Below are 17,553 nucleotides of genomic sequence, written 5' to 3'. Positions count from 1 at the left end.
TTCACTCTCCTCCACTGAACTGCCCTGGCACCTTAGTTGAAAACCGGTTGGCCAGATATGTACAGACCTATTTCTGGGCTCTCTCTGCCTTGAACGCTCTCAGCCAATAATAATCAACTTCCCTCAGTGCTCAGCTCTCTTCTGCTTGGAAGCCGGTAGGTCCTTGTCTCAAAGATGAATAAAGAGGTCAGTCTTGCTTAAGTACTAGGATTATTCTGTTTGCAGTAACAAGGGTGGAACACCACTGACAGTCTGACCGGGTTTCCACCTTTCGTTGCACGGTGCTGGGAGAGGCTGGCTGGGGGGATGTGGAGGACCTTGACTGTGTGTGATTGTTTTTTTTGTGTGTGTGTGTGTGTGTGTGTGTGTGTGTGTGTGTTTAAAGTACTTGTCAATGCAGGTCCCAAATTAAACTTAGAGTTATGCTTGAGAGCATGTCATACTGGAAGACGAATCTCTCTGTTGCTGATGGCGCATCCAGGATTTAGAGGTTATTGCTCAAGGAGGAGCTTACAGCATTACCGACTGACTCTGAGCTGAGTACAGTGTCACTGAGGTCATTTCCTGGACTGCTCAGTCCAGTCTAAGCTTCCAAAACTAAAGGCACCAAAAGGTCCACCAACTTCTCTAGTCCAGTGATATCAGCCAACACTTACCCAGTAGTTATGTGTTAATAAGCACGTTACTTACATCTTCTTATTTTGTTTGCTTAACAATCCTACAAAAAAAAGGTACTGTATTTCCATTTTACGGACAAAGAAAGCGAGGCAGAAAAAGGTGGAGCAACCTGCCCAGGTTTCTCCAGTTAGGAAGTCACAGAGTTGAGATGTGTCCCTAACTTTAGCTCCATGTCCTCACCCCTCAGGTGCAATGCTCCAGGTACTGAGGGAACCTCAGAAATGCACCCGCGTGGACCAGGCACTTGCCCCGGAGACCTGGGCTGACACGCTGTGAAACTGCTCGCCAGGCCCCAGAACTGCTTTCCTGCCCACCCACCATTCCCCGCATTTCCTTCTGTTCAATACCTCCTACCTCAAAAGGGGCCCAATCTGAAATGACCTCAGGCCATAAATGGGAGTAATTCTGATCAGAAATTTAGAAATACAAAAAATCAGAATGTTTAGGGCAGCAGCCACTAGAGTTAGCACTGTCATCTTAGGACAATTATTTTATTATATTTTTAATATATTTTTATTGATTTCAGAGAGGAAAGGAGAGGGAGAGGGAAATAGAAACATCAATGATGAGAGAGAATCATTGTTCAGCTGCCTCCTGCACACCCCACTCTGGGGATTGAGCCCGCAACCCGGGCATGTGCCCTGACTGGGAATCGAACCATGCATGACCACCTGGTTCAGAGGTCGACACTCAACCACTGAGCCACACTGGCCCAGCAAATGCCTGGACTGTGGGCTCAATCCCCAGTAGAGGGCGTGCAGGAGGCAGCTGATCAACATTTCTCTCTTATCGATGTTTCTAAGTCTCTCTCCTTCTCCCTTCCTCTTGCTCTAAAATCAATAAAAATACAGTATTTTTTTTTTTTAAAGAAAAGAAAGCAAGTTGCCAGGGGAACAGGCCTAATGTAGGAAAAATGCTGCTTCTGGCAAACCCACAGTAACAACCTGACAGAAATGACATGTAAAGAAAGCAATTCTGTAGGGAAGGGAAGGGAAGGGAAGGGAAAGGAAGGGAAGGGAAGGGAAGGGAAGGGAAGGGAAGGGAAAAGAAGGGAAGGGAAAAGAAGGGAAGGGAAGGGAAGGGAAGGGAAGGGAAAAGAAGGGAAAAGAAGGGAAGGGAAAGGAAGGGCGAAGGGCAAAGCTGTAACTCTGACCTAAAGTCATAATAGGTAGGCGCTAACCACCAGTCTCCCTGGTTTCAACCACCACACCATGAGCAGCCAAAAGCCATGCATTATTGGGCCCATGTGAAATTGTCCACCCACTCCCAGCCAGAACTTCAAGTTTTTAAATCAGTTGCCAATTTATTTCACATTAAACACAAGGTTTCCACTTTCTCTTAAAATCTTGGAAGATTTGACCACCCCAGGTCCACAACCTCACAGGGCACCTCCACTAGAGGGCAGATCCTTAATCCGGGAGCACGCTCTCTAGGTGCCATGGACCTAGGCAATTCTCCAGTTTTTGAGACTGGCTCTGGGGGGCATCTGAGTTTGTGACTCCACTCATTTTGAATGTCGGCAGGGATTGGGGGTTGGGGGTCTGGCTATAGCCTGCTGGCTTCCACAAAATTTCTAGAGCAGACACAGGGAACCCAAAGACCAATACTGAACTATCATCAGCTATAAGCCTGCAGCATTTACCTGGCCTCACGTGCCACTCAGCTGATACGAAGGCCTCCCCTCTGGAGAAGGGAGCTCACACAGCTTGAAGGCGCCTTTGATACATTTCTGTTACTCCAATGGCTTTTAAAAAACAACACAACAGCCCTAGCTGGTTTTGCTCAGTGGCTAGAGCGTTGGCCTGTGGACTGAAGGGTCCTGGGTTCGATTCCGGTCAAAGGCACATGCCCGGATTGCGGACTTGATTCCCAGTAGCGGGCATGCAGGAGGCAACTGCTCAATGATTCTCATCATTGATATTTCTATCTCTCTTTCTCTCTCCCTTCCTCTCTGAAATCAATAAAATATATACTAAAAAAAAACACACCAACTATTAAACAAACCCCTCACTTCAGAGTTGTTAAGGGGCAACAATGAATGGGTGTAATTTTTAAGTCCCACGCTAAGACTGATAACGATGCAGTGGGCTGAGTTCCCCAAGGACAGGTCCAGGCTTGGGCAAAATTGTGGAGTTATTCACCCTCTCTGACCCCCGCCTGGGAATTTAGACCTCAACGTGGAATTCAAGTTGGAGTATTTGCACCATAAGATAGGAGACTGTTCCCAGTTAAAAATGGTTCATCTATCAAGAGGAAAAGCAAGCAGGGCCCTGCAAGGGTTGGTCTGCGAGCACAGCTCTCCATTCCATACCAAGCTGTCCTGCTGGAAACACATGTTTACACCTAAAGAAGTGTGTCAACTAGCCGGGGGCTGGAGCTCCCCACCAATGAGAGTGGAGTCAGATTTCTAGACCCTATAAAATGCAAATATTTTACAGGGTCTATAATGTCTTAATTAATCACACTAATGCTTTCACGTCTACACTTCACATAAGCTTCTGATTCTGACAGAACGGAACACAGGATCGCAAGTCTGTTGGAGGGAAAGGATGAAAAAGTCCAGGATCCTAGGCCACCAGGAAGATCAGGGCAAGACAACAATAGTGAGACGAAGAACACAGACTATTATAAACAGTAATACTTGCTGAGCTAGCTCTGCTAAAAAACACTAAACACATTCCTACCCCGGTACCCATCTTTCCTTCCTGTCACTGAGAAATCAGAGAACAAGTGTTTCTATCTGTGATGATAAATAAGGGTAAGATTCTGATGAGTTTCTAAAGGCATGGCTCTGCCTCAGCGTGGGGGCGGGGCAACCTCACGCAGTTGCTTTAATAGCTCCGTGAAATGCAGTACAATGTTCTGCTTCGCTTTCACCTTCCCCATAAACACATGCACACACACGCACGTGATACATTGCCTCAGAAGGGATTAACATATATTTTTCTAAAAGTAAACTTAAAGGGCTAATAATTTAGGCCTTATATTAGCAGGGTGCATTTAGCTGATCGCAAATCAAATCACCCGAGAGACCTTTCTTTTGCATTTAAATCACTATCTACCTTGTCCAGGGTGAGGCAAAAGTAAGTTTACAGTTGTCAGGACATGAAACACAGAGTGTATTCTTGTGTGATTATTATTTATTAATTATTGGATTATTGTCCATACCAACAAGTGTAAACCTGCTCTTGCCCTACCCTGAATAGGGAACCATGGCAATGGCAGCATCTCCATTTTCTGGTTCATAAATCAGCTGCCTTATATAAATACTGTAAAAGTATTTCTTTTCTTTTGTAAAAATATTTCTTTTCTCAGCATTTATAAGGAGAGGGGGGGAAAAAGAATCAGAGTGCAGGTGACACATCTCACCCCGAGAACAAAGCAGTCAGACACACTTCAGTATGAAATTGTGTCTCCAATTTCTGCATTCCGATGCCAGTTGTGCCAGAAAACCTAAACAGGCTCATGCATCAAGTTGCAAAGGATAAGATAATTCTTATTACAACGGTCGTTAAATGGATGGAGAATAATAGATATCAACAACACAGACTGGCTCACTCTGCTACTAAAGTCAACCCATTTCTCTTTACATAAAAGACATCTCATTTTAAAAATAGTCAGAAATCTAAGGCGAGGGACACAGAACCCAGTACAGGCTCAAATATTTTAAGTCTTTTCATCTTGTCCAGTGCTTCTCTGCCCCAAGTAATTCACATTCTGCAAAGAGCTCTTCAGGACTCCCAACATGTGGTGCATACTCTCTCCACCTGCCCAACTTTCCCAGTAACCCTGTGAAGAGGGGGACACAGGAGGGAGTGTGAAGAAAGAAGAAGGACCTTACCACTTCTGGGAGCAGCTTAATGGAGAGGTCATGGATGGCTTTGATCACTATACATAAGGATGACAGAAGGAATATCACCCCCAGGATGACACAGGCTCTGCAAAGAAACAAAACATTGAGACACATAACTGGGAGGACTCCACCTGCTGATTTACACAATGACAGGGACAATGACACAACCCGAGGCACTGGGACCAGCCGTTATTTGCCATATTCCCACTATAACCACCCACTGTCTCAGAATTGATAGTGAATCATTTCTAAGAAAATGATTCAGAATTTTATCACCAAAATCAACCCCATGGGGAAGAGACTCCGACATCCTACATCATCTCACAGCTTCCCATGAATGCTGGCATGGAAGAATCTCCAAGGCCATGAGATCCAAACCACCCACCCCCCACACCCTCTTGGCAACCCAGTTCATGCCTCCTCCAGCCAGAGGGTGCAGAGTTCATTAGCAAAGAGTGGAGGCCCTAGCATGAGATATCCCAAGCTCTACCATTTAACATTTGCTTGATCTTGATCAAGCTACTTAACTTCTTTAAACCTCTATTTTCTCACCTGCCAAATGGGAATATTTTCTACCTGAAGATGAAATCAGATAACGCACAGAGCATAAAAAAGTAAACCACGAATACTGGATTAAACATAGGAAAACAAAAGCCCACCCTAGATGTCTCTCTCTGGTGATAAGATACCTTTGAATTACAGAGTATTTACGGTGAGATGGAGCAATTCTTGGGGAAGAAATGAGGGGAAATAAGTTAGGATGAGGTCCGCTAAGACACCCAGCACAGGTGAGGAAGTTAGGGATGAGGCCAAGGGTGGGGTGTGGGAGCAGCAGGGAAGTCTATGGGGCTCAGGACCGTGGAGCTGTCTCTGGCTCCCAGACACAACAACTCACAGGAAAAAGAAAGCTAGAATATGGAAGTAAGTATGAGGAAATGATAGTAACAAGGGTCAAAATGCCAAATGAAAATGAAGAGACAGAGGAGAGATAAAAAATTCGAGAATGACCAAGGTTAACTCTAGATCATTCCTGTCCCACCCTGATGCCTCCCATCTGGCAGCCTCCTCAGCCTTCTTCCTTCACCAGTAAATAAAACCACCTCTCATTATCCATCTTGGATTTCCTTCTCTGGACTGAGAAATGGCCCGAAGTTTCCCGCATAACATTGAAGTGGCACCTATTTAGAATTCTAACAAATAGAGTTCTAATAAATATGTCCCCTAAGCCCAGACATCAGAAACAAGCAGGTCAGCACGCTGCTCGGAGTCTACTCGGCAGGCTTCTCATCCACACGCCAGCTGTAGGTTTCATTCTTCCAACAACACAGATAGAAAGAAGGCATCATTGCTGGCCGGGGCGAACCGCAAAAGAGCACCGAGATGTGCAAAAGGTAATGAATGGGCTGAGTGGGGGTCTTGGACAGACTGGCCCTATAAACCAAATGGAGATCCGCCATGGGTGCCATATATCCCCAGAATGAGCGGTGAAAGGGGCCGCAGCCGAGAGGGGAGCAGTACAGGGATGAGGTGTGCCTGCCGGAGACCCTTTAGTGACGAGATACTGGGGCAAGACCAGGGATCCCCAGGGGTTGGTGGATCACTGCCCTCCAGGCACTGGCCCCTGAGTCCCAGCTGTGCCCCTGGGGAAGACGGCTATGGGCCAGCTGTACCCAACACTCAAGGTGACCATTTCTACCTGCAAACAAAGGGGACCCTGAGAGGTCCCATTACAGGAAAGGCGCCTATAGTCAGCATAAGCTTCCAAGGTAAGGTTTGTGATGTGGGATTTTTCACTCCATTCAAAAAACTCCCGAGTGACTAGAAGAGACTTTGATCCACCCTCTCCTCTAAATCCAACCACCAACTCAGTGCTTCTCAACCCTGAGGGCACCCTGCACTCACCAAGGGCTTTTCCTGACAGTTGCCCAGAGACCACACCCGCGCCCACCCCTCCTCTCCCCTCCCCATTCAATTTTATCAGAATCTCGGGGAGGGAGGGGGTGAGATTTGTTTAAAAGCTCCCCAGGCAAGTCCCCTCTGCATCGGAGCCGAGGGTCCCTGCTGGGAGCCAGGTGAGGCCCTGTCCTTAGGGGGCTTCCGGGTGGGTGAAAAAGCCACAACTCTCTGGGCAGAAGGCAGGGAGGGAGCGGCCAGGCCTGCTGGTGAGGAAGGACAGGCCCTAATGGCCCCTGGAGACCTGCAGTGTCTCTGTGTGCGGAGCAGCTTTCTCCCCAGGATGGGGGAGGGCAGCCACCACTGGGGTGCTAGGCCTTCTACAGTCTGTCACAACACCCCTAAGAAGCGTCCATCGCACACCCCTGGGGTGGGGAAGTGGGGGGAGAGGAACAAAGGTCTGAGCTTCCTGCCGACAGGGCGCAGCGATGCCACAGGAATCTGTCCCTCCGGGTCACTCAGGCAGCTCCATAACACGCAAAGCGGCTTGGGATTTTGTTTACATGACTGAAGGAGACAAGTATTAAGAGTACAATGGTCTCCTTATGTAATATCTTGCTTATATATTTTTAATCAAAACTACATTACAAATCCCTTAAGGGCGAGAACCCTGTCTTTAGATCCGTGTCTACAGCAGCGCGTAGCAGTGCCATGTGCATCCATAGAGCTGGGGGAACCGTTCACTGATGAAGTCATCACTAGTGTTTTGTACAGCTCCCCCCACTTACGGCTTACCAACGCTGACGGGGGTGGGGGGGACACTCCTAAGGCAGCCGATAGGCCTCTGGAACAGCCCACATTGTCAAACAACTCTGAAGTGCAATGAATATCAAAAGAAAATGATGATTTGGTTTATTAACGTTGAATTACACAAAACTGCTATTATATTTTCCTCATGAATATACCCATGAATATGCCCAGAAATGTTTTTAAAACCTATTTTCATCTTCTTTTAAATGTGGTGCAAATTCAAAACCCACAGCCACCCTCCCTCCCCACGGCTGGGAGCCGGAGTGCGGGCAGCTCCGCAGCCTGAAGCAGCTATTATTAGCAGAGGGCGTGATGCTATTTTTTGACGTTTTATTAATAATATATTGTGTTTACACAGCAGCTTTCTCCCCAGGCACCCAAGTTCCGCACGGCACTGGTAAATGCTCCTGAGGCCCCTCCCCAGGTGGGGTTTTTGTTTTTCTGCTGTTTCATAGGCTGGGAGGGGGAGGTATGTTTCCACACAAGTAGTCAAGTGGGGGAGTCAAGGACTAGCAAGCTGTCCAAGGTCACCCAAGGAGTATGACGTCCACAGAGGGAGAAGCTGGGTCTCCTGACTCCCTCCCAGTGGCCATGCCCGGTTCACCACTGGCCAATGGGAGGCTCTGGGCATGCACGTCATATCCTCACACCCCCGGCGACCTGGACTGCTCAGTCTCCAGGCTGCAGCAGAGACTTGGGTGAGGAGCAAACACTGCTGCTTCCTGGCTCAGGGGGTTGGGGGTTGGGGGAGCAGCGAGGTGACACTCCATCAGCACACCTGGCCTTCACCTGGAGGAGCCCGTCAGCGGAATGAACGCAGCCTCCTTCTCCCTCCTGACCAAACCCCAGCGGAGGAAAACTGAAGTCAGAACGAGGTAAATAAACTACTGTAATTCAACAGAATCCCCCAGTCAACCCAGACTGAAGCTGAATTTAAATTTCCACAGGACCAATGGCCGCCAAAGTGGAGGCCCCCGGTCAGCCGCATCAGCGTCACCTGGGAACTCATTAGAAGAGCAAATTCTGGAATCTATGCCAACCCCCCGAGTCAGAAACTCCAGCAGTGACCCAGTGACCCGTGTTTTACTGTGTTTTACTAAGCCCTTCGGGTGATCCTGATGGACACTCAAGTCTGAGTCTGGATAGTGTTGCCACTGCCACATTTAATGGCTGAACGACTGGTAAAGTCCACAGAAGTGGTTAAAGCCATTGGCACCTCTGCAAAGACTGTGAATTGCTAATAGTGTGCAGCATTACAAACCTCCGGATAACCCTGCAAGTAAGCATTAATTTTTTGCCTCTGAAATTATAAGGGAAAAATCTACTGACAGATATTCTCTCCAAAATGATGTAAGGTTGAAAGTTTGGGTTTAAAGGCCTGTGGTTCACATCAGTAAAGCCTGACTTATTTCCCAAAGAGAAGCTGCTTCTAATCATCCCCTAAATCACACAAGATCTAAAACACAGTAGCCTGGCAATTAACCAATATATTCTACAGCCTAAAGTGTAAATGTTTTATTTATCGTCTTTCACCCTAGTCTTCAAAGCACTTGTAACCCAGACACTGTCAAGTGTAACATAACGAAAAATAAAAGCCAAATGGTGAGTATACACAGATGCACAATTTCTAATGCTGTTTTATCTCAGTTAGGTCTTGCTTCACTCCATGTACTCTGCCATCCTATCTAATAATAGACAAACATGGTAATTTACCATACCTTCACTATGCCTCCCATTGGCTAATCAGCGCAATATGCAAATTAACCAACAAAGATGGTGGCTAATTTGCATACTGCAGGCAGGGTGGAATAGCGCCATCCCGCCTGCCCTGCTGCCATCCGGGCCTGCTATCTGCAACCCAGGGCGGTGGGCATCCTGTGTGCGACCCGACCCGGGGCAGCCGGGCGGGGCAGCGAAGGCTTGAAGGTGGCTCTGGCTGGAGCGAAGGCCTGGGTCCCGGGTGCCGGAGAAAAACCGGTGCCGGCAGCCAGGGGAAGGAAAAGCCTATTGGACAAATCTTTTCGTGCAACAGGCCTCTAGTCCTATATAATAATCCTATACAATAAAAGGCTAATATGCAAATCAACCAAACTGAGGAACAGCCAGTTGTTATGACATGCACTAACCACCAGGGGGCAGACGCTCAATGCAGGAGCTGCCCCCTGGTGGTCAGTGCGCTCCCAGAGGGGGAGCACTGCTCAACCAGAAGCTGGGCTCACAGCTGGTGAGCACAGCTGCAGTGGTGGGAACCCCTCCCACCGCCACTGCAGCGCTAAGGACCCCTCGGGGGATGTACAACTGTGGGCTTCGGGGAGCGGGCCTAAGCCGGCAGTTGGACATCCCCCAAGGGGTCCTGGACTATGAGAGGGCACAGGCCGGGCTAAGGGACCGCTCCCCCCACCCACCCACCCCCAGTGCACAAATGTCACTCACCAGACCTCTTGTTTTAAATAAAGCAGCAAACACAATTGGTTTGGATGTGGAGTAAAGGGAAGGCGAAAGTGAGCAAAGAATGCTTATGAGCCATTTCTCTTTCTCTACAATGGCCATGCCAAAAAGTTCCCCATCTTTTTCAAGGCTCTCGGCCTTCCTCACTCCATTGCTATCAATATACACCTCCTCTCCTATTGCAGGAATTCCCTCCCCTCACCTTTCCATCCTTATTCATCTTACCTCCTCTCTTGACTTTCCTAGGCTCTAGGCCCCATCTCCCCTCTCCACCCATGTTCCCATCAATACCCTCTATCTCCAACCCCATACACCTGCTGCACTCTGAACAGGCTGTAATGAGAGAGGGTGGCTTGGACCAGGGATGGTCATTTAAGCCAAAGCTCTCTGGGCCACATACTCTCCATGGGGAGATTGTCCATCTCCTCAACATGTAACCACCAAAATCCTCTCCTTACTCAACAAATGGCCCTTTGCTTATATCTGTAATGACACACAAAGTGACTAAACCCACCCAAGTGACATCTCATTTAGATAGGACTTTTTTCCTGCCTTCAACTTGAGGGACAAAAGTCAAAATAGGGGATTTATTAAAGAATTCAATTCTGGAGCAGTACAGTCCCATAGAACTTCTGTGATTATGAAAGTGTTCTATTATACATTGGCCAATATGGTAGCTACTAGCAATGTATGGCTATTGAGCACTTCAAGCATGCCTAGTGCAACTGAAGAAATAAAATGTTAATTGCTTGTAATTAATTACAATTTAGTGACTATCATATCAGACAGTGCCACTTCAAAGGTTGGGCTGAAAGTAGACTTACCAAAGTGTGTGAGGAGGAAGGGAGGGAGGAGAGAGGAAAAGAGAGGAGAGAAGAGAAGAGGGGAGGGAAGGGGAGGAAAGGGGAGGGAAGGGGGAAGAGAAGGGGAGAGAAGCCCTGAAGCTACTCATCACAACCAGGTAAATTAATGAGAGCCAGCAGGGTTTGCTCTAGGAAACCTTGCAGAAGGCATCACGCCTTTGGTACCTTCCATCCATCAATGCATCCTTTCCCTCCCTCCAGTTAACCTCCAACTCCCTAGGTTTACATGCAAGTCTCACTCTTGTTCTCATCTCACGCTAATCAATCCTAGGCATAGCTACTGCTCCACTAGGGTAACTATTTCAGAAAGGGATCTGAACTTCAGTCATTCACATTGCCAACTCCTGAGACTAAGGCAAACAAAATCTACTCCCAGTCTCCCAGAGCACAAGTGTAGTGTGGGAAACCTGAAACTCATTACAGGACAGTCCTTACTTACAATGTGAAATCAATGAACAGGAACAAAATGAAGAAAGGGATCAGGGTGATGAAGACCCACCTAGGACAGGTTGGAAGAAGAGGGGCTCTGCAGTGTGATGCTGAAGCAGGGTCTGGAAGAATGGACAGGAATCATCAAGCAGAGTCGCTAGAAGGCTGTGGAGGGCACCCCAGGCCAAGGAAACGTGTAAAGACACAGCACTGTGGGGCTCGTGTCAGTGGAGGTGCTGTTCGTGGAGTATTTGGTGTGTGAAGTGACCAGCAATGTGAGGGCCTCGCAGAAGTCCCCTCAAGATGGTGGGTGCGACACCCATAATAGGCACAATGGATCTTAGATGGAACATGGACCAGCGTGTTGTACTTAATAGTGATGTATTTTAATGTACATTAGAAAAGATCACCCCATGCCTACAAGGTTTCACAGTGTCGTTTCTGGGATGTAGAAAGATGGCAGGAGACAAACACACAGGGACACCCCATCTCAAGTGTCCCAAACCCTACCCACTTCCAGGATACTCAGCAAGGGTAATGCATGCTGAGACTCATACCCTGAGCTCTACTGTCAGTCAAAAAATACCACTGCCACCTTTCGTGTGGTGGTGCAGGGACTCAGCAGTGGACCGGAAATGGAGCAGCTGCCTGTTCCGTGGAGCTCACAGGAGACACGGACAGCAAGCATGTGAACAAATAATGCCATTATGCACAGAAACATAAAGCAGAATGAAGGAGAATAACGAGAGTGTAATTTTATGTACAGTAATCACACTGCTAATGTGGGGACATTTGTCCAAAGACCTAAGCAATGGGAGGGTGGGCTGAGCGCTACCTGGAGAACAGCACGTGACAAAGGAACAGGATGCCAAGGCTGCCACGCAGGAGGGAACCCCACATAGTCAGTGATCAGGGATGTGGCCAGCGTGGCTGGCACACAGTGGCCATGCAGGGCCTTAAGGTCACACTACATACTTGAGCTTTCATTCTGAACAGGATGGGAAACCATCGAAGGACTGAGCAGAGAAATGAGAGGATCGCTCTGGCTGTTCTGGCAATGGTCCCAGAAAGAAAGGACGCTAGCGTAGGGCAGAAGTGTGGGGGGCAGGGGAGGGGACAGAGGGATGCTTTCTCCATTCCTGTAAGATCCCAGGCAGGTTTGCTTTCACTTACTACTTTCAACCTAGTGAAGTAAGAAGTGGACTAGTGGGTCTTGCAAAGATTTTAGAAAGAGTTTCAGGGTAAACATCTGTTTCTCAGGAGAATAAGAACACTCAGAAATCTTAATTTTAGCAAACTGGTTATTTAAAGTATTTTCAATGCCAGGTCCATTATCTGTGCATCAATTTTGATTTTTTTCTTAAATATCTACTGGATGTATAACTGCTTGTCTATGTGTAGAATATATTCAGGCAGATACCCCAAAAGTGATATCAGCCTCTGCAGAAAACACTTGGGGAACAGAGACTCACTTTTCCCTCCATGCTTTGTTATGCTTTTTGTAGTTTTTAAAACAATGTGCATGTACTACCTGTTAAAGAAACACTACATCAATGTGGACATTGAAGGAGATTTACTGAGGGCCTACCAGATACCAATAAATCTGTTATGTCATAGATGTCTTCTAGATAGGAGTTGTTGAGAATGTGGTTAGAGTCAGGAGTTTAGCTTCAGAGAGAAGTTCAAGTGGGGACATACATTGGGAGTCACTGGCACACAGAGTGTACTTAAAGCCTTGGCAGTGGACAAGGTCATTGTAAGAAATCACAAGTGCCTTCGTAAGGCTGGAGTAAAGGTTCCAGGAAGCTGGGGAGAAAGGTGGGCAAGGGCCAACCCTGAAGCACCCCATGTGCTAAGTTGTAAAACTTTCTTAGGAGAACCATGCAGAGACCCTGACAGCGTTGACAATGGTGCAGTAAGATGACTAGATTTGTATTTCAACAGCTGACTCGGGCAATATCTGTCATGACCATCTGGGCCTGACCTGCAACCTCTCCACCTTTCATTGGTAACTAGAGGCCTGATGCACAAAAGTCATGCAAGAGTAGGCCTTCCTTCCCCTGGCTGCTGGCACTGGCTTCCCTCTGGCACTCGGGACCTGGGCTTTCTGGGCTTCCCTCGCAGCCCCGGCTTCGTCCGGAAGGTCATCGGAAGGACATCTGGTCTAATTAGCATATTATGTTATTATTATAAATGAGCCTCGATTCACCTTTCAGGCCTCACTCTCCTCAAAGAGAGGAAAGGCAGTCACTACACCCTGCCCTGAAACAAGGCACCGACCCACACTTGGGCTGATGGGATATTCCTCCCCGGGACTGTGAATCCAAGATGAGTGATAACAAGGACTGAACCCAGAGAGAGGACTCATCCCACAGCAGGGACAGCTGGCAGGCCAAGCTCACTGGGACCGGGGCAGAGTGGTTGGCCAGTGTCCCTTGGGGTAGCTGAGCTTCCTCCATGGCTGGCTGGCTTCCCCCAGAGCAAGCTTTCCAGGACAGGGTCAAGCTTCAGGCCTTGGGAGCCCCAGTGCCCTTCCAGAGCATTCTGCTGGTTATAAGTGGTTCACAGGACTAAGATGAAAGGAGATGGGAAAAGACGCCACCTCTTGATGGCGAAGTGACAGGGTGAGATTGGAAGAGGGCACACGGGAGGACGGTGTTGCTGTGTCACCTTCAGAAAACTCCACCTGCGACTATGATGCAGAGTCCCAGGGCCACCAGCCACCAATGAGGTCAGCAAGCCCTTTGCGTCTGGAGCCTCTCACACGGGGTCTAAGCAGTCCGTGCACTGGGCCAGGTCCTGTGTGCGAGGACAAGGGATGTCAGAAGAAAACGGGAGGTGAACTCCCAGGGGACCTGTGGTAGATGCACACTGCGCACCACAATTTGATCTCAACCACACAGTCTGATCCTGGCCAGGTACTTCTCAGCACCTTGGTGTAGAGGAGGATGCATTCTGCCCACCATCAGGCGTAGAGGTGTGATGTACTCCTGCACAACAGAATGTGAGAGGAGATGACAGACACCACACACACCTGAGCAGAGCTCTGCCTGGTTGGCTTGGCCTCATCTCAGTCCTACTGCCACAGGAACCAGGATCCTCAGAGAGGAGCTATTCCTTTAGCCCAAGACCTGGAATAAGAACTCATGCAGCACAGAGGCTCTGCCAAACCTCAGCTTAAGAGGAAAACGACTGAGAAATTAATGTTTGTGCTATAAGTCTTAGAGATTTTGGGGATGGTTGTTATAGCAGCAAAGCTGACAGATACAAGGTTCTTAGAAGAGAAATACCTATGGCAGTGGCAGCCAAAGACTGTCTCACAAAAGTAGCACCTAGAACTGGAACGGGGGGCTGCCTGTTTGAGGACCACTGTGGAACACTTGTCTGATGGCAGCATTACTATGGAAAAGAGGAATTGCCCAGTTTTAGTCCATCCAGAAAATCAGGCAATCCCAATGTCAAGGATACGTACAGGAAACCACTCCTGGAATAAACATTCTTATTGAACCAAAAAGATATACAAGAACAGATCCTCCTGTGATCTCTGGAACTCGCACCCGTGTTGGAGGCATCAGGCACCAACCCACTGCCTCCGTGGGAAACGAAAAACCATGCACCTTCAGGACATGCTTGTCGGCATGACTTGCTTAATTGACTCTTTCCTTTCTTCTCATCGCTACAGAAACCCTCCATCATTTCCTTGGTAACCTATCCTCCAGTGTCTCTAACCTGCTTGATTACAGTATTTAAAGTAATTGGCTTAAATTGTTCATTCTCTTTGATCCACTTCTGGGAATCTATCCCCAAAGAAAAAGCTTTTTGCAGAAGAATGTTCATGGCAGTATTAATTATACTTAAAAGTGGGGAAGTTAAATGTGCCACAAAAGGAGTGTTTAAGTAACTGTGATGCATCAATTCAGTAGACTACTGGGTGCCATTTAAAATTGCTTTCATCGATGACATTAAAGTGTCAGAAAGAAAGTATTAAGTGAAGAAGCAGGATATAAAATGGTGTACACAGATTAAAAAGGTGTAAAAACAAATCCAAACCCAGGGAGACATTTTTGGCACGAAATACACAAAACTAACAATGGTGAGAAGATGAACTTCTTTCCTTCTGCTTTTCTGCAAGTTATACTTTTATAACAGAATGAAACTTTCTAAAAATGCCTTCTCCAGCTACATCACTCTTGACATTTCCTTCTATCGTATCCCCGTAAGGTATCAAACATTGGTCTCTGCCAAGTCTCACACTGGAGGGCACAATTAATCAGGTTTTAACTGAGCATCTACTGTGGGTCCCGCCCGGGGAGGGAGCACCGTATGTGGGGTGTGCCCTTTGGTGGGTGCAGCACTGTTGCTAGAGCAGTATGGTCAGCTTCCACCCACACTCAACTGTTCTTGTCTCCTTTTCCAAGACTCAGTTCACTGATAAGTAAAATGGGAAGGATGAAATACTACTTCCCTTTCAAAATCATCATGAACATAAATAAGATGATGGCTAAAATGCTGCAGGTCACTAACGGGATACTGACTATATGTAAAGTTCTAAAGAGAACACCTCTGATTTAATCTTGTTGCATCTTCTTCCATAACTGGAACTTTTGGTAGAGGCCATCCTTTAGTCATGCCCCACCCGAGGCAGAGTCTCAGGGCCAAGTCCCAGGGTGTGGATTCTCTGGGGCAAACACCCCGTGGCCTGTGGGTAAGGGTTTGTGGCTTGCAGACACCTTTCCTGGACTGCTCAGGGACTTCTCATCAGTGCTGCCACCTGGCAAGGTAGGAGGGCTGAGAGATGAGATTCTGGGAAAGGGAGGGAGCTAGGGAAGGCCTCAGAAAAGTCTGTGACCTGCTCAGGGTTATAAAGCCAAGCAGTAGATAAGTTGGAGCTCAAATCCAAATCTGAGCCTTGAACCAGAGACGAGCTAGAAGTTGCTTTATCTGGGTATTGTGTGAATTTTAACACAAAAATTTTGCTGGAGTTGGGGTGGGACCAGGAGTCCTGGATTCTAGATCTATCCTTGTCATTAACTTGGGAAGAATAGGGAACTCGTATGACCTCTCTAGGCCTGTTTCCTCATGCTTAAAATTAGCGAATTTGACTTAATCACCAAGGTCCTGCTATGCTAAAATTCTAGTCTAAAGGTAGCAGTGGGATTTCTGGCTCATTAAACATTTTTATTTCAGATCAACAGGTTGACAGCACAGATTTATTTACATAACCAAAATGTAAGGACTGAAGAGTAGGCATTGTTTACCTACTGCAAGTTAGGAATGATATAGGATTTCTCACTGTGCAATGTACAAATCATGGGCTTCCTTTCATTTACAAAACTGTCAGAGGGCAAGAAAGATTCACCATGTTTTTGGCTGAATTTTATTTATTTCTGTAACTTCTCTGTGACCTACACACACTACTATTTTAAAGAGTGACATTTCCCAGAAGAAGAGATAAAAAACAGAGACAACAGAAAGAGAGTATTTTAAAAGAAAAATGTTATTCATCCACTGAGTTAGGCAACTAGCTTTCTAAACAGAATAATGGCTTTAAATTATTTGCAGAGTATTAATACAGTGTAGCCACATGGTACTATAACTTGGGAAATGCACATTAATGATTAACCCTAAATGCCTTCATCTGCAAGAACTAGTTCCTAAAAATTCTAGAACTTTAAATTACAGTGATAGTTCTTATTAGACTTGCAAAATGCAAAGGATTCCCTGCAAAATACAGATCTGCTTATAAACGGACCTTTGCTGTGTTCCCACAGTCGTCAATCCCACATCATAAGAGAGAAACGCCAGCGCTGGCGCATGGTCACATCCAGCCCATTGTCGGAAGGGAGAAATTAGGAAACGTACATGAAACTTGCTGGAGTCTGAATAGCTACAAGGGCATCTCTGCATCGGCACAGGTGGGACATTTCTTAACCCCTGGGGTCACCTGAACAACTGCAGGGGCAAGGTGTCCCAGATGCCTTTCGAGTCACACCACATGCCCCAGGCTGGCTCTGATCGCCGCTGCTGCCCAGTGGATGGCCCTGTGCTCTCTGATCGAGTCCCAGCTCAGTGCCCAGGGGGTGGGGTGGCGCACGCGCAGAGGCAGGGCAGAATGGAGCCCGACTACAGAAGTGACCACAGTATGTTACCTGTGTGGGCCTTTCCTCCCTCATGTCTAACTCTCCTCTTTCCCTCGCTCCTGCTTCCTGGGATTACTCCTGGATCACTGCCCAGTCCCAGGCAGGGGCGGGGGCCTTCCAGGAGAACCAAAAGGAGGAACAGTCACAGTGTGTTGTCAAAAGAAAGAGAAAACAAGATACTTGGAGATAAACTCAGTCTGACCACAAACATCCACGTGAACAAACCAAATGCAGACCCAGGACAGGAGCTCCCACAGGAGATTAAATCTGTCCAGAGCTCCCAGAATTGGGCCATTCTCTGAGGCTCAAATGTCCAACCAAAAGCAGGCAGGACTGTTGTAGGAGCCTATAATTCCCTATTACCCTTCAGAAACTCACAGGTTTAAAAGCAAGACTATGAATAAACCCCGCCAAATAAATGGGATTAGAGAAACAAAGA

At 47.4% G+C, this 17,553-nt stretch overlaps 1 protein-coding gene across 1 annotated transcript in view; it reads right to left on the bottom strand.

Moving 5' to 3' along the window:
- The window catches only part of TMEM163 (transmembrane protein 163), a 227,395-nt gene that overhangs the window by 37,271 nt on the left and 172,571 nt on the right, over positions 1 to 17,553 (bottom strand). Inside the window, exon 5 of the mRNA XM_081095201.1 lies at positions 4,520 to 4,616. Coding sequence (XP_080951327.1) covers positions 4,520 to 4,616 — 97 coding nt within the window. The remainder of the gene's footprint in view (positions 1 to 4,519; positions 4,617 to 17,553) is intronic.

The sequence above is a fragment of the Myotis nattereri genome (genome assembly GCF_964212035.1).
Source record: "Myotis nattereri genome assembly, chromosome: 7".
Classification (NCBI taxonomy): Eukaryota; Metazoa; Chordata; class Mammalia; order Chiroptera; family Vespertilionidae; genus Myotis; species Myotis nattereri.
The sequence above is the reverse complement of the archived record's forward strand: the minus strand, read 5'-3'. Positions and strand labels throughout refer to the sequence as shown.